General features: G+C 48.7%; 1 protein-coding gene across 9 annotated transcripts in view; it reads left to right on the top strand.

The window, feature by feature from the left end:
• TENM4 (teneurin transmembrane protein 4) overlaps positions 1-11635 on the top strand; it is a 733541-nt gene extending 721906 nt beyond the window's left edge. For all 9 annotated transcript variants that reach the window (XM_055320381.1, XM_055320386.1, XM_055320385.1 and 6 more), the window contains 2 exons: positions 3332-3474; positions 6103-11635. In XM_055320381.1, the coding sequence (XP_055176356.1) occupies positions 3332-3474; positions 6103-6861 (902 nt within the window). In that variant the 3' untranslated portion in view covers positions 6862-11635. The remainder of the gene's footprint in view (positions 1-3331; positions 3475-6102) is intronic.
• The last annotated feature ends 9444 nt before the right edge of the window (positions 11636-21079 follow it).

Here is a 21079-nt window from a genome sequence, read left to right as displayed (position 1 = left end):
AGAGCAGGAGTCCCACACGTGAGGCAGAAGAGTGAACACAGTGGTGGGCAGGGGTGGTGGTGAAAACACACTTGGGACCTGTGGGAAAGAGAAATATCCCAACACGGTTTCACTAAGCTCAACTTGCTGGCAGCCCTAGAAAAATTAGAAGATTTAGAGGACATTTCTATTACATCTGTCTGCATCAAGCATCCCCCCTGCCTCATCCTCCAATGAGTCTCTTATGAGGTATCTTGGCAGGTTACTTAAGTCAAAAAAAAAATGGTGCAGAAAAGCATTTTGCTACTGAAAACCAAGATACCACTAATTCTCACTAAACCTCTTGGCTTCCACATGAGTTACATGCAACCTCACTCACATCCAGCTATAACACCAATAAAAAGAGCATTTTTTTCCCCAAAACTTCCTTCATTGGTCCCGAGATATACTCCAGTGGGATAGGCTTAGATCACATGACAACCCCTGAACCAAGCAGTAGAGCTGGAGAAAGAAAACACACTGAATGGCTCAGCCTAGATCACATGCTCCATTGCTGCCCCCATAGGTGGAATCAGCACCCCTACCACCACACAGATACCCCAAAAGGAAAGAGTGAGAAGGCCGAATGGGATGCTGCAAAGGCAACCACAAAATGTCCAGCACAGACACATGACACACACTATTGCACTAACCCTCACATGGAGCCTGTGTGAATGGGATCACTGGGCCCATTCTCAGAGGAGGACAGTGAAGGTCAGGGTGGTAAAGTAACTGGCCCACTAAGAAGCAGCCAGGCTGGGGGTAGAACTCTGCTCTGACTCCAAAATCCTCCTTCTGGAAATGGAATTCACTTTGTAGTGTGCACACGGTGAAAGAGATTGTTCCGCACCACCGCCCCAGGAGGCCACACTGCCGTCTGGGGCTGATGGGTAAAAAGGAGCTTTCTGACTTGAGGAAAAGGTCTATCTCTGATGTCATAAAAAGGAAGAGTAAAATTCCCAACCCTTCAGAAAAATGCTGTTGAAAAACCAATGAATAAATCAATTTTCAGCACTTTTTCCTAAAGGCATAATGAGAAATGTTCCTACCTTCCATCACTTACAGTTAAGACCCAGCCCTCTCTTCAGCCCCCTGGTTTCCTGGGAATTTGTAGCATTCCTCATAGAAGTTTTCCTTTCCGACTACAAATTCAGATGTAGGTTCTCAGCCTCGGGCAAAATGGCTGCGTAGGGGATCTACCCCACCCCCGCCATTCTGTTTGTTTTAATTTCCTAAAAAACCATCTGCCACGATTCATAGAATCAGAGATTCGCAAAAACCCGGTGAGGAAAGGGACTTTGGAGGGATGCTTGTCCAAGTGCCTCGTATCACAAATGAGGAAACGGGGGTCCAGGGACTCAGAGGCCTGGGTTTTAAGGAACACAAAGAACCTTCTTTGGGCCAGGAACCGAGCTGGGACTTCAGAATATAGTAAACGCGATCCTGCCTGTAACAGACTTAGAAGGGTTCCTGCTGCGTGATGGCGTTCTTCTCCATGGCTTGGTGAAAACCACTTCTGCCATCAATTTGCAGAGGAGGAGACTGAACCTCCGGGAGGTGAACAGGAAACTATCCAAGTTCACACAGTCTGCAGGCCGGGGAGCCTGAGTTTGGACCTGGGTTTTGTCTTGCCTCATCATGCTCTTTCCCTTATGTGATCTTTCTAGAAATAGAACCTGGGTCTCTAAGCTGCCCCTCCTGCCTTCCCTCCACCCCAGTACCTCCAGGTTTCACACCCAAGAGAGGGGCTCTGGGACATCCAAAAAACAAACAAAATAAACGAAAACAAAGGAAAGCATGAGGCTCTCGAATGGGAAGACAGCATGGGATGCAATGGTGGCAGGGACACCAAAGGACACTCATTATCCCTGGGGTGCCCTGAGTGGGTACTAGGAGAAGACAGTTCCACTGATGCCTGGACCCTGAGCAGGGCCTCCCTGACCAAGGATGTGTCTCCTTTGGAAGAAGCCAAAAGCAGGCCTGCATACCCAGAGCCCAGAAGTGCCAGCTCTGAGGCTCAGCGCTCCATCCCTCCCACCCCAGACCCTGACTTCTGAGTCTCTGCTCAACAAATGCTTTAGCATCTCCAGATGCCCCCTTCTCCAGGAAGGCTGAACCATGCTGGGACACAGGCTGGCTGGCTGGCTGTCTCCTGTAGGCCCCCAATCAGCTCCCGCCTGCCATCCCAGGCTCTTCCTCCTCCAGCCAGGTTTTTTTCTGGTTCTCTCTCTGCCTCGCCAAACTGCTCTCCCATTACCTGAACACTCCCTGCACTCACCTCCCCTCTCCGGGCCTTGCCTTGTACTACGGTCTTTGCCCGAAGCGCCCCCTTCGTCTCTGCTGAAGCCTCACAAAATGTGTACAGCTTTCAATGTCTGTGAAGACTTGTCAGCCCACCCAACTGAAAGATTTCTTTCCTCCTCTCATCTTTTTTTTCTTGTGTCGATATTTTGCATGCCCACGTCTCGTCTCTCCTTCAGGGTCCTGAGTGGGTAGCATGGTCCTGGGCACATTCAGCAGCAGTGGGCCAGGTAGCCGATGACAAGAAGGTACCCACCTTCTTTCTTTTCCTTACGTCTTGGCTTCCCTGATTCTGCTTCTCAGTGAGCCAAAGGCTCATGGGAAAATCCTCCCTGTCCCTCTACCTAATACTTTATAATTAGTAACCCCCCAGGAATGTTATAACATCAATGAAACCAGTGCCTATGGGGCTAGATCCTCAAGCCCAGTATTAAAGATTGGAAAATGAAGGCACAGGGAGGTTGAGTGACTTCCTTTGCGGTCATGTCCGAGAATAAATGAAAGGTAAGATGGGGCAGGGGTGGGGGTAGGGGTGGGGTTGAGTGGGACTCTTTGATCTTTGGTGCAGGCCATCTCATTGCTTGTTTCTTAAGTGAGTTTTCTCTTGGAAAGCATTCATTTACATCTTCCCTTTGGGTGTGTCTGTCCTCTGCAAGTGTGTCCTGCCGATGCTTGGGGAGGATGTGGAGGTATCTCCCCCATCCCCATGTGTGAGGCCAAGGTCCCAGGAGATGGAGTGACAGACAGAACAGGGGACCAGGGAACATAGGCTCTACTGGATACATGCTGTCTTGGATACGTACCTAGAAGGGAGATACTAGGTCCTGAGAATATGTGCAGTTTTATAACCATGGGAGTTTTCCAGAGTGCCTGTACCAGTTAATTGTCCCACCTGCAACCCTCCACCCCCTCACCCCACCCCTGCAGCCTAACTCTAGGCTCATTTATTGGGATATGTCACCTCTGAGGTCCACTTACTCTATGAGGACATGTCTGCTTCTCTCCCACCCAGATGTGAACAGCTGGCTCCTCACCTTTGGATTCCAGCTACACAATGTGATTCCTGGCTACCCCAAGCCAGACATGGATGCCATGGAACCCTCCTACGAGCTCATCCACACCCAGATGAAAACTCAGGAGTGGGACAACAGCAAGGTAATTTACACACATAGCTGCCTACCCTTGGGCCATTCAGACATTATAGGAGTGGGTCCTATGAAGCTTTTCAGGAAAGCATGGGCCCCTGATGGAGATCGATGTGGTGCATCCACAGTGCCAGCTAGAAAATGTGCAGCAGATACCCTACCACTGGCAAGCCACTGCGGCCGGGCTGGAACAGCGCACAGACCCACATAAGCTCTATTAACTTTTCTCTGTTACGCTGAGCTTGGAATTCTCCAAAAACAATGAGCCTTTGTCTCTGCCCAGAGCAAAAGCGCAAGGAGGGAAGGTGTGTGTTCTAAATACAAATGTGATATTTTCTGAGAACCCCAGGGCACCTGAACTTGCCTGAGGTCTTCTACACAAGTTAACTCACAAATATCCCCTGGTATTACTGTTCACATTTTACAGATTTAATGCCCGAGGCTTTCTAGTGCCACATGGCAAGGGAAAGGGTAGAGCTGGGATTCAAACTGGGATCTGTCTGTAGGCATTCAAACAAATGTTACTTTCTCTTGTGTTCCTTTTATGACCCAGTTTTAAAGACTCACTGAATTATATAGCTGTAAGGGTCCTTGAAGACAGTTTTATCCCACACCTCACTTCGGGCATCCTTTGGTTCATTTGTCCCTCCCCAACCCCCTTCTTCCCTCTACATAATATATGTACTAGGAGCTGACTTTTCCATGCCCCACTGGGCTGTACCCAGTGAATGCAGGGATGAATCAGGCAGAGACCAGGCCTGCAGGGGAACCTTCCAGGGAGGAAGCAAGATAGATAGATGGCTTGCCACTGGCAGCCAGAAACTTAATGCATCCATATCATACTCCAGCCTGATTCCTTAGTCCTCACCTTAGCTACCTCCTTCCTCTAGACTCTGGAGAATGGGATTCTGCACCTCTTGGCTCTGGTGGCACCCTATATTCTCCTCTCTCAAAGCACCCACCACACTTTGCTTTAGTTCCTGTTCTCTTTCCTGTTTCTCCACTAGACCGTGAGCCCTAAGAAGGCAAACACTGCGTCTTATCTGGGACCCACTTTACTTCCCAGCACCAAAACTTTCGTCAAATGAACAAATGGTTGAGAGAAGTAGACAACCCTGTGAGCATTTTCTCCCACTTTACAGCTGAGGAGACCAGAGCTCAGAGAGGAACTTGCTCAAGGTCACTCAGTGGGAAAGGCAAGAGAACCCAGTGTGCCCCACCACAAAAGCCCATCGCCTTCCTGCTGCCATAGCCCTGCCCCTCTGGCTGGCTCCAATCCCCACTAACCCCCCTAGACCGACCTGGCTGCGCTGGGGGCGGATTCCAGCAGCTCAGCTCCTCCCCGCTTCCCTTCTCCCCAGCGCGGAGCCCCAGTCTCTGACGGCCTGTTTGCCAACCTCGCCTGTCAATGAATTATTGATTTCTGCCCTTGGCAAGCATCGGAGATCTTTGTTGTTGAGCACTCCAGCTTTCGTGAAACTCTAGGAAATAATTGTTCACAGACAGGGTTCTATTAATTATAAAGAGGACTTAATTTCAGTGAGAAGCCGTTGGGCCTATTTCTAAAGCCCTCTCCCTAACTTGCGGATAAGGCCTCAGAGCCTGCCTGCACGTGGCTTTGCCAAGCTCCCTGAGCCCCGGGAGGGACTGCTAGGGGGTATGACACGGAGACAGGGCCCAATCTGTCCCGCAGAGCAGCCAAGAGCAGGGGCATCTGAGGAGCCCCTAGGAAGCACCATGGGGGCAGGGGCCCTCCTTAAAACTAACACGACAGAGAACAATAACAGGGTAAGAGAGTTTATATAAATCACCACTTTTCCTCTTACTAAGCCTTCTTGCCAAGAACGCATTCCTTGCCATTCCTCTGTCTTACATCATCCCCTTATCCTTCAGATTTCAACTCAAGCATGGATCTGTCCTTGAACCCCACCTTCTTCGCCTCCTTCCTCCACCTTCAGGCAGAGACGATCTGAGCCTTGAAACTGAACCTCAACAATCAGACAGACCTGAGTTCAAATGCTGGCTTGAATACTTACTAGTATTAGTACTGTGGGTCCTTTACAACTTCTCAGAGACTTAGTTTTCTTAAATGTAAAATCAGTCATAACAGTACCTACTATATAAAGTTATGGTGGAGATCAAGTGAGATACTGAATGTGACTTCTTTTGCTCCAAGACCAAGACATATGAGCTATAGTTATTAATTACTACTACTTCTCTTAGACCACCAGTTATCCACATTTGATTAGAGTTTTTGTTTTTAAATCTGTCTTTCCCCACTAAACAGGTTCCTCCTTGGCCCCATCTTCTGCAAGTGTGTCCTACCAACACCATTCCTCAAGGGCAGGGATGTTGTCTGTCTTGCTGGTGTCCCTCCAGTGCCCAGAAAAGGACATGTCACAGAGTAGATAGATGTCCCACGAACAGTTTCCTAATGGAAGGATGGGTGAATGGATGGGTGAAGGATGGTGGAATGTTCTAGTGGTCAGTGGTAGGGCTAGGTGCTACTGGTTAATAAATATGTATAGATTTTAGATTTGACTTAGTAATGTAAGCTGACCCTTCAGGCTGTTGAGGAAGAGGTTTCCCCTTTGTCTCACTCTCTCTCTCTTTCTCTCTTTCTCTCCTCTCCCGTCAGTCTATCCTCGGCGTACAGTGTGAAGTGCAGAAGCAGCTCAAGGCCTTTGTCACCCTAGAACGTTTTGACCAGCTCTATGGCTCCACAATCACCAGCTGCCAACAGGCCCCGGAGACAAAGAAGTTTGCATCCAGTGGCTCAGTCTTCGGCAAAGGGGTCAAGTTTGCCTTGAAGGATGGCCGAGTGACCACAGACATCATCAGTGTGGCCAACGAGGATGGGAGGAGGGTTGCTGCCATCTTGAACAACGCCCACTACCTAGAGAATCTGCACTTCACCATTGATGGGGTGGACACTCATTACTTCGTGAAACCAGGGCCTTCAGAAGGCGACCTAGCCATCCTGGGCCTCAGTGGAGGGCGGCGAACCCTGGAGAATGGCGTCAATGTCACCGTGTCCCAGATCAACACGATGCTCAATGGCAGGACTAGACGCTACACGGACATCCAGCTCCAGTACGGGGCGCTGTGCTTGAGCACTCGCTACGGGACGACGCTGGATGAGGAGAAGGCGCGGGTGCTGGAGCTGGCCCGGCAGAGGGCCGTGCGCCAGGCGTGGGCCCGCGAGCAGCAGCGACTTCGGGAAGGGGAGGAAGGTCTGCGGGCCTGGACAGAGGGGGAAAAGCAGCAGGCGCTGAACACAGGGAGGGTTCAAGGCTACGACGGCTTCTTCGTGATCTCCGTGGAGCAGTACCCAGAACTGTCAGACAGCGCCAACAACATCCACTTCATGAGACAGAGCGAGATGGGCCGGAGGTGACAGAGAGGACCACGGCCTGCACTTCTTGCCAAAGACAGCTACTCTTTCGTGGCCACACACCTGACTGTGTTGTACTTTAAAAAAAAAAAAAAAAGGAAAAAAAAGAAAAAAAATCATTTTTTTAACAAGTGCAGAAAACAAAAAAAAAAAAAGATACTGGTTGCATTGTAACTCATGCAACATCCTTTTTTTTAAGAAAAGAAAAACACAAATTTGGCCTTCACACATTTTTTGCAAAGAACAGAAGGTATTTTTTTTTTCTGTAGTGTGATCACAATGAAAACTCTATTGTCGTTTGTTCTTGAGGATTTTTCCCTGTCGTCAGGGTACATTTCTCCCCTCTGAGACGCATCTCCTGAGGTGTGTCCTTGTCTGTCCCTAGGTACCCGGTGTGATGTGAGACACAAGTGTCTGTGCTAATTTGTCTCATGTGCAACCCTTTCTTCCGTGGGGGTCTGGCAGGAGTGAGGGGTGCAGAGAGTAATGGGCTAGTACCAAACTTCTGAGGGGGCCTGGAAAGGAGGGTCTGCAGGACCTGAGGATTTTTGGCTCAGCTCCCACAGACAAGTGGTGGCTTTTTACTCACTGTGTTCTGTGCCTCTGGAGGATCACAGATGTCTTCATCTTGCTCTGGGGAATTTTGTGGTGTCACTCAGCACCTTTTTTCAAGTTGCCCCAAACTCCTGTCCAAGCTTTATATTTTGATGCTAAATGAAACCCCCAACCCCTTTTGCAAATCCTGTGTAGTTGTTGGTGCCAGCCTCATGATGGGATGGAGAAAGTGTCCCCCAGGTCCTTTCCCCCAGTCTGGTGACATAACATCCTGGGACTAAGAGCCACATCCTCCCCAAAAGGTAAAGGCACCCAGGATGTCTGTGGTTGGTCGGTCTTCCCATGATGTTCCTTATTATTCACCTCTTCCTCTCTCCCAAAGTCAGATGTGAGAACCAGCACGGCTCAGCCACCCTCCACCTGGGCACAAGGTCCAGGGAGGGCCAGGCCACCTGTGGCAAAAGGATGGCAGTGGCGGCAAAGGTACCAGCCTGCCTTCCTGGGTGAAACTTTCTCCCCATGACTTTGGGTATCTTCCCTCCACTGCTCAGCTCCACCACTGAGAAATAGGAGTATGGAGAGAGGTGCTTGGTGGCCTTTGATTTGGAAAGATGCTTAAGAAAAAGTCAGCCAAAGAGAGGAAGGCATAAACCAAGCGTCTTCTCACCAGTTCCTGAAGGCTTCTCTGCCTCCCATACATGGGCCAGTAGCACAGCTGGGATGCAGCAGGTGAGGCATTCAGGAAATTCCTTCTGTGAAGTTCTTCTAAAACAGCTTCCCCTCTAGAGGAGTCTGTCCAGGGTTTTAAAGAGACACTGAGGAGAAAGGAGAAAAGAGGTAATTTGGTGTGGCCTGGCAGTGTCACTGAACCCCCTCCCTCACCTGCCCCTCTGCTGCCCCAGGACTGGGGTCGGTTCCCCAGGCCTATGCTCACACACATCAGGGAGCCCAGGCTACAGTTGTCCCTGTGAAGACCTATGCCTGAGGCCGTCGGGAAGAGGCGGCTGCCCTTTAGGGAATGGGCACAACCCACCCCCGGGGGGCATGCCCAGGGAGATGCGGCAGCCAATGGGCCAGGGAAGCATTAAGAGGAGGGAAGAGTAGCAGCAAGAGGTAGAAGCCCCTTGCATCTGGTTCGTCTGCCTAATTACCATCATCATTACCACTCACAGGAGGTTCTGGGAGAGCAGGAGGGGAAGCCAAATGCTTCCTTCTGAGCTGGGCTTCTTAGAAAAATGGGACTTTTATGGGTTACATTTACATTAAGTGTGGAAAATGAATTCTGAGTCTGAGCTATCCCCCGTGGAAACCTTGTTGGACTGATAAGCTCATGGCACCTTTATAGCCTTACTCACGGAGTCTTCAGAATATTGCACGAGTTAATGAAACCAAGAAGGTCTTCACTGCAATGAGAATCGGAGCAGCGCGTAGCCTGGTTTCTGCCTGGCAGAAGGAGGCCTGCGCAGCTGCTTGGGAGAGGAGGTTTCGCCTTACGTCATTCCACTGGGATCAGAGGATACGTTTCGCTAAGTGCTCTTCCTGTTTCCAAAAAAAAGTCACACTGCTGCAACAGTGCACCTTGGCCTGTTTGTCCACTGGGTCCGGAGCCCCCCTGAGTCAGATGTAGTGCTCCTCGGGCCCCACGATGCCTGGTCCCTGGGAGTCGGTGGCAGGCTCCCATGCAGCAGGATCGTTCTTGGATGGGATGGAAAGCAGTTTGGCCTGAAGAACACATGGGGTTTTTTTTTAATCCAAAATAGACTTACGCCTCTCAAAGCATACTCTTGATATAAGGAGCCCTTGGGTGAAGCTCTCCTGCCCAGTAGCCTAGCTGGTCAGTTCTATCTTGGCTGCCTGACACTAGGCAAGACCTGCGGGACATCCACTTGGAGGTCAGAGACAACACAGGAGCCAAGGGAATGAATCATCTCCCTACACCCTTCCCAACCCTCTGACCCTCCACCAACCCCCCCACCAAAGTAATAGTATGGACTTTTAAAGATCAAAAACACAGAGAATTGCTGTGTGTTCCTTTTGTGTAAATGAATAATGTTTTACCTTTCCTGGGCGACCCCCAACCGAGGAGGCCCAGCATCTGTGCGGGGAGAAGTTGAAACATTCCCAAACTCTAGAGAAAAGATCTCAGGTGTGGGGTAGGCAGCATTATGCACCGCAGTTTCACACTGGAGCTGGTGCTTCTGGCTTTGGCCTTTCTGAGTTGGCTTCCATTCGGGCCAGCAGGTGACACAGTGCCTCCATTCTCAGTGTGTCCTGCTGAGACCAGCAGTCCCAATCTCACAGCAAGAGTGAGTCTGAAGGCATAGGCCAGAGTTGCCTGTGCCCACTGAGTGGCTTCCAAGCATCAAATTCCATCCTTGATGGCACCTACCCTTTTGGCGCTAAGCAACCCAGACATCCATTTCTTGGAGCCACCAGCCCTCCCTCACTGCCACCCCCCCCCCCCATTCATGATCCTACAGGATGTCAGCTTCTGTGCCCTCTAATAGAAAAGGGTTTATTCTGAAAGAGTTCCTGCCTTCTTCCCTACCTTCCACAGCTACCATCAGCCCCTGACCCTCAGCCCCTCTGGCATTGTTTTAAACAGGACTTTAATGATTCCCCAACTTGGTTTTTCATAAGGTGAGATTTCCTTTTTCTTAACCCACCCTCCAGACAGACATCAATGGAGATCAGAGCCATGACAAGGGAAGGAAGGGGAAGAAACTCCTGTGGTGAATTTCAGCTTTGTCGGCCCCTCTCAATCATTGGCTGAGAATTAACCCAAGGAACAGCCCAGTGCCTGGTGTCTACCTAGCAATGGAAAATTTGAAACAAATCCCTAGGAGACTGACCAGAAGTAGAAAATGGTTGAAATAATCAGGATAGGGCAGGGCAGAAGCAGAAGGGGATGGAGAGGCAAGGAAGGGGATTAACACTGGGCAGTGTTTTTAGAGACACATAACAAGGAATCACATTCGCTTAAAAAAAAAAATTATAAAGGACCTTTTCAGCTGTGACCTTTAAGTAACACCTTTACAGGTGGCAGTTTTCATTATGCAAAGACAGGGCTTTCGATGTGAAATCTCAGAATTCAGTTTCACATCTGCAGCCCCGTAGTTGTGGTTGCCACGCAACAAGGACAGGGATGCTGAGCTTGGTGCCCAGGAGGAAGGAGCTTGCCAGGACTCTGCAGGATCCCGGGCTTTGGGGTTTGAGCTCCCGGTGCTCACAGTTGGATCTCCTCTCCATTCCTCATAGCAGCCACTCAGCCCAGGCTCTGGCTTCTGGTCCTGAGCTGGGACCTGCCTCCTGAGAGGTCCCAGAAAGAACCCAGTCTCTTCTTTCTGTTGGGATCCATGTTAGAACTTCCCACTAGGGAAGCCTTCCCTTTAAGGTTCATAATTCCCAGCTAGGTTTATATGCTTGTCTATATTTTATTGGACGGGAGGGGATTAAAAGAAAGAACTCTATAGTTTCAAGGCCCTTTCATTTAACCTTCAAAAAAAAAAAAACACAGCAAACTCATTTTAAAGACTCATTGCTCAGGTGATAGAAACTTTATCCTCTCTAACCTTTACATTCTCAAAAACCAGCCCTGTGTACTTGACCGCCCCAGACAGCGGTAGCTCTTAGGTTTCATCATGAATGTGGAAGATCAGAGTGGGGGGAGGCCTGGGTGGGTCTCACGTTGGGTTTCTTACCCCTCTGGAATGCCAAAGGCATGACGCTGGGTGACTTCTTGGTCCCCAAGAACATGTGATTGATTCTGAGGGCAAATTGCCAGCAGAGAACCAACCCTCAGGCAGGCTCAGCTCCCCCGGCAGAAGCTGAGTCACAGATGTGTGGTGGTGCCCGGCAGCCCTGCATTCACCCAACCCCGGAGTCCCACTTTTCTAAACCTGCCTGTTCTTGAACATTTCCGAACCCGCAGCTTTGGCAAAAGGACTCTCCCAAGCTGCCTCTGGACGACCAACACTGGAGACTCTGGCCTTACCATGTGGAAATAGTTTTCCTGAAGTCTGGAACTAATTTTGAGAAGTTTTTTTCTCAACACTTTTGTGTTTCTAACACTGTATTCTTGACTGTGTAAATACCGACAAGGCTGTAAATAAATGCAGATGTAGATACCTTCTAGAAAAAAGAAAAAAAAAGGCATAAAAACAAAACCAGAAGTGATCCCGTGTAGCCTTCGTTGACAAATAAAAGAATATTTTGTGTTTAAGGTGTTTGGTCGCCTTTGTTTGGAGAGTAATGACTGCCTTGAGCCAGTCCTCTGAGTTTGCACTTCTGGATGCTACTGTTCTCAGGATGACCTGCAAGATTCAAGTTCACAGCCCCAGAGTCCCTCATAAGCCATGTAGGTGACAGCTGTCTGGAGAGGCATTTCCAGAGGCCACAAAGACCCTGGGGCTTAGCCTGATGAATGTCAAAGCACCCCTGACATCAGCTGTGCCCCCATTGCTCTCCTAGGCCATGCCCTCCCCCAGCTGAGGTCCTGACTGTCCCCAGGGACAGACTCCAAGGGGCAGGAGAGCCCGACACTGCCCTGCAGAGAGAGCCACTGGGCACACAGTTGTTCCCTATTCTGCTAGTTGCACTTTTGAAAATAAACAAATGCATAGTCATCATGCAAATTATTATAACCACATAATACAACTTGGAAAAAAGGACAAAAATTTCCTTTAGCATTTTTTTTCTTTCCTTTATATGTTCCTAACGTATCTTTAAAAATAACTAAGGTCGTTATAATCACAGCATACAGGTAACTTTTCACCTTGCATTTCTCACTTAACCTCACATTTAGCATCTCAGCTCTGGAAGTCAGGGTTGACAGCTGGTCACTTCAGAAAGTACATTTGCTAAGCCCAGCTCCCTGGTGTGAATGGCAAACCTTATGTAAATTCAAGTCATTGGGCAGAGAAGGAAGAGCAGAAGGCCTCCGTGCCCTCCCGTTAGCCCACTCTGACCCCATCACCAGGCCCTCTGGGAAGCTTCAGGCTCCCCCACCTCCTGAAACAGCCTGTGGCTCCCCAGGTACTGCTCCCCAGACCATCACCCTGTGGTGGTGCTGGGAGGCACCTGTGGTGGTGGGAAAAAAATCCTATTCCATTTTTGGAGTTGGGCCAAACTGGGTGTGGAACTTGGCTCCAGCATTTACTATGAGATCTCAGCAAGTCCTTTAACCCCTCTGAGCCTGGGTATCCCATCCCTAATGAGGGTATGAGGGTGCATCACCTCAGAGGACACTGTATGCAATGCCGCACAACACTCAAAGCACAACAGACTTTCTCCCAGGTAAGTTTTCTACCTCATGCGCACCTCTCCAGCCCACCCACCCACCGTCCGTCCAAACTACACAAGTGTAGTGTTCCCACTACACAAGTGCTTCTCAACCTTTGGCCTTCATCAGATTCACCTGCAGGGCTTATCGAAACAGACGGCTGGGTCCTTCTTCCCAGAATTTCTGAATCAATGGGTCTAGGACTAGGGCCCATTAATTTGTACTTCTAACATGTTCCCAGGGGACACTGATATCCCTCCACGCTTTGACAACCACTGCTGACTACGCTCTCTGTATATTGTGTACCCAGTAAACTACTTAGCAAGGCACTTCAGATGGGCTGAGCCCATGAAACCTACCTCGGCCAGATAGTAGAGCAGGTGTATCAAGCCCTCCTCCATCTACCCTCCCAGGTCTTCCTCTGTCAGCTGCATAAGAATGCACCGCTCCCACCCAAAATGTGCCCATGGACTTTCACAGCTTCTTCAGGCCCAGTCGAAACGTACTCCTGGAGCTCTATTGCTGTTCATTCCCCTCTCAGAAGATGCTCATTGAACACCTGCCACATGCCAGTGACTTTCCAAGACTGGATTATCCTTGTGTGTGAACCCTGAGGTTCAGCTTTCCCTTTGCCTTAGGGGCTCACTCTCTCTAGTATATTTGAGAAAAGAAAGAGTAGGGATTGTCTCCTGTTCCCTTCTGAAAGGGAAGCACCCCTCCAAGCTGGGTGCTGCTCCTTCTCCACTGCTTCCCTGGCAAACTAGCGGCAGCTGCTTTCTTTGCAGAGCACAGAGAGGGTCTTCTCCCCAGGGCCCCACCCCAACCTCCCTAACCCCGCCCCCAAGTTCTGCATGTGATTCACTCTTTCGCATTCTCCAAGGAAGTGGTGCAGAAAGCTCAACCTATGAGACTTTATTTTTTTTAAGATTTTATTTATTCATGAGAGACAGAGAGAGAGGGGGAGAGAGAGAGAGAGGCAGAGACACAGGCAGAGGGAGAGGGAGAGGCAGGCCCCATGCAGAGAGCCTGACATGGGACTCAATCCTAGGTCTCCAGGATTGCACCCTGGGCTGAAGGCAGCACTAAACCCCTGAGCTACCAGGGCTGCCCCAACCTACGAGACTTTAAAAAGACTTTATTTTTTTAATTTTTATTTATTTATGATAGTCACAGAGAGAGAGAGAGGCAGAGACATAGGCAGAGGGAGAAACAGGCTCCATGCACTGGGAGCCCGACGTGGGATTCGATCCCGGGTCTCCAGGATCACGCCCTGGGCCAAAGGCAGGCACCAAACTGCTGCACCACCCAGGGATCCCATGACTTTAAAAGTGAGTAGTACTAGAGGCACCTGGGTGGCTCGGTTGGTTAAGTGTCTGACTCTTGATTTCAGCTCAGGTCATGATATCAAGGTTATGAAACTGAGTCCTCCTTGGGCCAGCTTAAGAGTCTCTCTTTCTCTCTCTCCCTCCCCTCTCTTAAAAAAAAAAAAAGTCAGCATCAATATGCCTTTTCCCATATCCAGGGAAGAAGTGTCTGAGTTGGACCTCTCATAGGGATTTCCACTTGATGTCATTCCACCATGACCGTGTTCCCAGTCCTCAAGCTGGCATCTCAGTGGTTGTCTCTCCCTCCAAATCCACACTGGAAATCTCTCTCCATGCCTTGGGAAGCCCCACCCCTCCTGGAGAGCCCACCCGTGCCCCCATCAGGCAGTCCAGCATTTATTTCCTAAGTCTGGAATCACCCCAGAGTTGCACATATATTCTTTATCCTTCAAAATTTATCAAAAGTTGTGTAGACACACTTTGCAAAGATAGATATCAGTTCTTAGAGCCGTGTAGGATTTTAAGCCCTTTGGGAATAATAGAAGCCTTTTCCCACCTGCCCCATGATCTGCAAGCCAACTCCTGCCAGGTGGAAGTCAGTATATGACATTGCATGCAAAGCAGGTGGGCCTTTACTTTGTCCTCCTCTCCCTCATCTTCAACACATGCCCGCTCCACACTTCCAGGGCTAAATGCTTAGAGTTAAAATCTCTTCCCCAGTCTGTAAGATGGGAACAGAGGAAATGGAGTCACTCTTTTAGATATAGATATTATATCACTGGGTGGGTAGGTGGATGGATAGAAAGATAATGGATGACTAAATGAATGAATGCTATAGCTGGGCCTAGAGGAGGCCTAGGAGAGGAACTGCAATTAATCAGCAAATGTCTTATGTACATGAAGTGCTCATTAAACACTACCCCCAAGCAGCCTTAAAGGGACCGTAAGATGTAAAACAGGACCCTTTGCTTAAAAACATTACCCAATTGGGGGTCTAGGAAGATTTAAAAAAAAAAAAAACAGAGCATCTGCTCTTTGTCACTACTCCAGAAGCTTCAGCATCTAGGCTTGCTAGAACTCAGAAGTCTGGTGAAGGAGCAGAAACCTTCCAGGTTTTGCCCTGGGAGAGGTGGCCAGAGGCCCCAAAAGCTTGCATTTCATCTAAGAGATAGGGAGTTACCAGTTTTATAGCAGAAGCACGGCATGGCAGCCAGGGAGACCAGGCACTACAGTGTGTAGGACTATTGGGAGCAGAACCCTATCAATAACCACAGGTCAGGTCCAGACCCTGAGGGCAGGGGTCTGGACCTATGCAGGTGGGCTAAGCAGGCAATCGAGGCAAGGCCTCAGACCTGGCAGGGGGGCTTGGCAGGTACCCTAGTGTCCACACTTTACTAACATACGTTTGGTTTTAGGAGGAACCAAGCTTTGGTGACTTCAGTTCATCCTCTCCCCATAGCCTTGATTCTGTGATAGCAGGTCTGGTGCCACCTCCCACCTCCTGCTGTGTCTAAGGCTCCTCATGCTCTTTGCCTGATCAGCCCTTTATTTCCACTAGAAATTCAAAAACTTCAGTTACCTTGAGAAGAAGGAATGGACAGAGCCAAGTGCTAAGAAAGTGGTTCCAACAAAAACTACTTTCCACGGTGCCAAAGAAGGGGAGCTCAGAGCACGCTGGACAGGGGAGGAAGGAGTCTGGATAAATTTCCTGAAAGAGGTGGGTTTGGGGAGAAAGGATTAGGTGGGAGTGGAAGACATTCCTGGTGGGAGGAAGGGGTGCTGTGCTGTTGATGTGGGCCAAGGAAAGCCTGGGCCTCCAGGCCCTAATCCTGTGAACCTGGTCCACACACGAGAATAAAGCCAAAAATTCCCAGGGATCTAATCCAGTTCGTCTCAACTTTTTCATATGGCAAAATGCACAATGGTTGATGTGTACGTGCAGGACCCACTCCCATGGCTATATCCAGATTTGGTAAAACAAAGGTGTGTGTTATGTGCCAAACCCCAGCAAGCAAGAATTTTTCCCCCACTCAAAAAGCATATCAGAATGCAAATGAGGGAGAGTGATCATGTTACAGGGATAATTTTGGATGCGCTCTAATTCATAACAAAAGCCATGATTTTGCAAAGCTGTGCTTCATTATTCACAATAACTTACTTCTGACACGTGGCATCACTCTTCATAGTAACATGAAGACTGGGAACAACCACACCTCCTTTTCCTTTTCTAACTTGAGCGGGGGAGTTCCCTCAAAACAGATCCTGAACAAAGATTTGTCTGAAAGTAAGTTATTAGGAAATGGACCCAGGAAAAAAAAGGTGGACAAATGAAGAGGAGGAGCAAGAAAAGGCTATGAAGGGTGTAAGAGCAAGCAAAGTCCCAGGAGAGTAACTTTGGCTCAGTCCAGTGGGGGACTTGTAGAAACAAGGGAAGTCATGCCTGAGGTCTGTCTCCAGCAGGCCCAAGGGCAGGAGTGTTGACACCTCTGCACCTGCTAGTCATGCATTAAGGGCTGCCCCAAAGGATGTCATTTCCCATCACTTCTGGCTCTCCGTGCACTCATGCACTCGGCAAGTAGGGCTCCAGCAGCCTGAGGACAGCCTGCCTACAAAGAGTCGCAGGTGTTGGCTTTTGGAAATGAAAGCACACAGCTTTCATTCATTTCAATCTGAGGAGGTTAGTGGAGTCTCCTAGCACCTGCTGTGGTCTCATTTCCTGCCTCATAGTGGGCACCTAGTAAATGCTGCTTGATGGTTGACTAGTGACAGATGCATCCAAGAGAACAGGACACAGTAATCACACGCATTAAGCAAACAGAGAACAGAACACCCCCCCCCCATTTTGCTTACCACTGTGACCTTGGTACCTGCCACAAGACACATTCATATGCTTTTGTTGGATAAATGATGAATGGATCTCCCCCCATGGTAATTCTTTATCTAAGTTTCTCTAGGGTCTCCCTAGTTCTCATTCATTGCTTGCTTGACTATGGGGCACTCAGGAGCTCCCTGGGATCTCACCACATGGTGACCCGCCCTACCAGGCAAGAACCCGCCAACTGTTAAGCCCAACATCTGCCCCTGTTCTCTCCTGATCAGATGTTTCTGAAGACATACAGTGAGGCTCAGTGGGGAGAGCTCAGGGACAGGTAGTAGGTGTGGGCTCTAGACCCCGTGCCATCTGCATGAAACCTCATTTGAACCTACAGCAATATTCATGGTAGATATTATTACCTCTCATTTTGCATATGAGGCCTAGAGATGTTTGTGATTTGTGCTATTAAGCAACAGAATCAGAATGTGAATCTAGATTTGCTTAACTCCAAATTCGAGGTTTTTTCTCTTATGTCTTAAAGCTGGTGAGTAAGGAAATGTCTGATGTGAAGGATTTCATACACTGAAAGGTCTGTTGATGGCAGTTCACCTTTCAGGCACAGCAGGTCACCTGATGACCATGCAGCGGACATGAGGCCTACCCAAGATTTTACTCAGCTCCAGACTCAAAGTTGCCATAGAGGCTGTGCAACCTGTGCAGTCACACAAGCTCCTGTAGTCAGAAGGGCCTGCTCTTGGTCTACTGTACTGCTGTCCCCATCTTGAAATCTTCATAGTTGTTGAATAAGGAGTCCTGTATTTTCATTTTGCACTACATGGTGCAATTTATATAGCCAATCTCCCTACAGTGCTTACCCAGTGTGGGCAAATGTAGCATGCTAGGACATTCTAAGGGCCCTGAGGCAGAGGATGGGCCCTAGAACTCCAAATGGCTGCTGGGGCAATAAAACCCTTACAGATTTCAAGGGGGCCGGGAAGACTGAATAGAACCAGCCTGAAGTCTTCCCACCCCTATCAACACCAAGCTGGGAAATCCCTACTCAGTGACAAAGCTCTAAGTCTGCTAAAGTGTCAAGGACCTGGGAAAGAAAGAGGTATGGGGACAGTGGGCATAAAGAAGCTACTAGCCTGATCAAGAGAGGCTTCCAGGGGGAGGTAACACCTGAGAAGGGGATGAAGGAATGGCGGGTGAAGGGCATTGTGGCATAAAGGCACTGAGGTGTCCTGTAGGTGCTTGGGCATACCTCCTGGCAGGGTGGAGGAGGGACCTCAGGAATCAGGATTGCCCTGGTGGGCAGGGGCCTGACAAACAGGCAAGCTTGACTTTCCTTCCTTGCTCCTAGTTTGCTTGTGTACATTGTCCTGGGCCAGTCCCCCTTTCCACTCCTGAATCTTGCCAGGATGGCTGAAATTTATTGAGATGCAGGGTTTTAATCTTCCCCAGAGAGACGTTTATCTGCTTGTTGTACAGGGCAGGTGAAGTTTACAGCTAATTAATGATTTCTTCACATTGATAACGCCACCTAGTGGTCACCTGTCACACACTTTGCCATTTCATCAGACTAACAGGCAGAAAAAATTGGAGATTATATAGGACCATAATAATCCCCCGTCCTGCCCCTGTACTCTGTATAGTTCAGACAACCTTCATACGGGAATTCTTGATGTGCACATCTCCGGAGTTGACCAATGACTCTTGGAAGATGTTCCTGAAACCAACACACACACACAAACACACCAGAAAGGGGACAGAGGAGGAAAATCAGCTCTGGAGGTCCCTTCCTCAGTGCCTTCTGATCCTTGGACTACTGTGACAGGGTCCTTGAGTCCTTGATATGCAGTCACAACACCATGTAGATGACTGCAGAGGCTGAGTCTGTGGTTGGATGAAGGTGGTCAAAACAGCACTTATAGGGCACCTGGGTGGCTCAAACATCAAGTTCTTAATTTCAGCTCAGGTCATGATCTCAGGGTTGTGAGATCGAGCCCTGCATCAGGTCCACATTGGGCATGGAGCCTGCTTAAGATTATCTCTCTCTTCCTTTCTCCCTCCCCACCCCCTCTCTCCATCTCAAAAAAAAAAAAAAAAAAACAAACACGCATTCATGACTTGTGAAGCTTGGAAAGTTACCATAGTTCTCTTTAAATATTCAATATTGATAACATTAATAACAAGAAGCAGAAGGAGAGGAGGAGCTAGAGGAGAGGATGCTGTTTCTTGAGAGCCATCCCCCTTCGGGTATCTTCCTTGAATGCATTTTTGCAACACCATTAAATCTGTCTCAGAGCAAGGCAAGGTTCAGATGGCAATTAATATACACTGGGTGCCTGCTAAGTGCCAGGCACTTCTCTGAGCACTTTAAGTGCATATGCTGATTTAGTCCTCACCGTAGTACAAGAGAGGTACTACTGTAATCCTCATTTTGCAGGTACAGAAACTGAGACACCTAAGGATGTGCAGCTAGTAAGTGGAGGAACTGAGATTTGAAGCCAAGCAGTCCAGTTTCAGGACATACACTCTTAAATCACTACTCAGGCTACCTCCTAGGCTGAGGGACAAAAAGAAAATGCATATACTCTGTCCTGGAGACTGCCGGGGAAGAAAGACATGATTGAATATCCCTAATGCATTTGCTTATTTATTCACTTGATAAACTTCTCCCAAAGGACGTCTTACACCAGGTTTGGGTGGTACGTGGGTGTATTACTTCTGCTCTGAGAAGAGAAGCTGAACCAGGTTGGACCTGCACACAAGGGATTCAGGATGGAGCAGGAGGCACTGGGACAAGAGGCAGGGCCAAGGCATAGCTAGCCAGGTAGTGCTGGAGCCCAGGCCTAACTGCATCTAAGGAACATTAGCCTGGCAAATAATGAAACTTCAGCAAACAGCTGCTAGAATCCCAATTCTATTGAAGAGGCTCCACTGATTCTCTCCTTTCAGCTTTAAGCCATATCTATCCAGGAAGAGAAAGGGAACTCTGGAGCTGAGGCAGGACTCCCTTTCTTCAAGCAAAGTTAAGACTAGCTCTGGGGTCCAGGTTCCAGATAGACTGGCCTGAACTGCCATCTACTGGCCGACTGTACACACTCTGCTGGGGATGGCCAGGGTCCGGCCTTCCTGCCCAGAAACAGAGGGAAAGGGGCTGAAGGTAGCTGAATCCTTTGATCCTTGAGTAGCCTCGAGAGGGAGGTTGTCATCTCCCGTGTTTTACAAATAAAATGGAGACTGAGACTCTGCAGGCTGACAAGAGGTAATAATAGCTTTCATTTACCATTTGCCAGGCACTTCACATTCATTATTTCCTTGAGTTTTCTCAAGAATCCTGAGATTTTTTCCCCCCTTTTACTTGTTATTTCTCTGAAGTCCCTTTATTCTGTAATAGTTCCACATTCTTCTGAAAGCCATTTATTTGTGGATACATCAGGTCATGTGTACTACAGAAGTTCTCACACCCTGGATTTGGGTGATGGGTCTGCAGTGTCACTTCACTCTTAAGCCTCCACACCTCCTATACTTTTAGAACTACTGGTAGGTAGGACTAAAAGCTTAAGTAAATTCAGGTCAATTATTTCAAGCAGGACTAATTCATATGTACTTTCTATTGCATCCCATCAAGAGGCATATAATGTATGGTTGTCCCACTTATGGTGACGTTAAGATTTAGTGATGTTAAAGCAATGCTTACTTAAGTAGGACCTTTACTTAAAGAACCTTCAGGTTCTGGCTGTAGGTGAGATGGAGCAGCTATAGAACCTGAACAGAATGCACAGAGCAGCTATGAGGACTCTAAAAAATAATCATCAGCAGGCAGGTTGAGGAGGAAGACCAGAATTCTGAGTGTCACTGAATTGGCTATGAGTTTATCTTTTTTATTACCCTCTGGAATCCTCCAGCCTTGACTCAAGGCAGCAACAACCCAGGAGTGGATCAACACATCAGAACTCTGGGAGAGATCCTGTTTCAGGCTTGAAGAATGAGAGAGGGATCTCCTGAGAGTAGCAGCAGGGGCCCACAGACACAGGTTGGAGGGCTTGCCTCCAGTCAGAGGAGTGATTATCTCAGGAGTGGTGGGTGAAGGAACCCCTGCAGCTCTATCACCCTACCAGATTGCTCCAGATGCAACTGTACTAGTTGTAGAAAATGCATGTCAGAATAGGGATAAGTAAAGCCCTCCCCAGATTTCTGGCTGGAAAACCAAAAAGGGATCCTCAAGGAAAGAGAAAA

Source organism: Nyctereutes procyonoides, unplaced genomic scaffold, assembly GCF_905146905.1.
Source record: "Nyctereutes procyonoides isolate TBG_1078 unplaced genomic scaffold, NYPRO_anot_genome, whole genome shotgun sequence".
Lineage (NCBI taxonomy): Eukaryota > Metazoa > Chordata > Mammalia > Carnivora > Canidae > Nyctereutes > Nyctereutes procyonoides.
The sequence above is the reverse complement of the archived record's forward strand: the minus strand, read 5'-3'. Positions and strand labels throughout refer to the sequence as shown.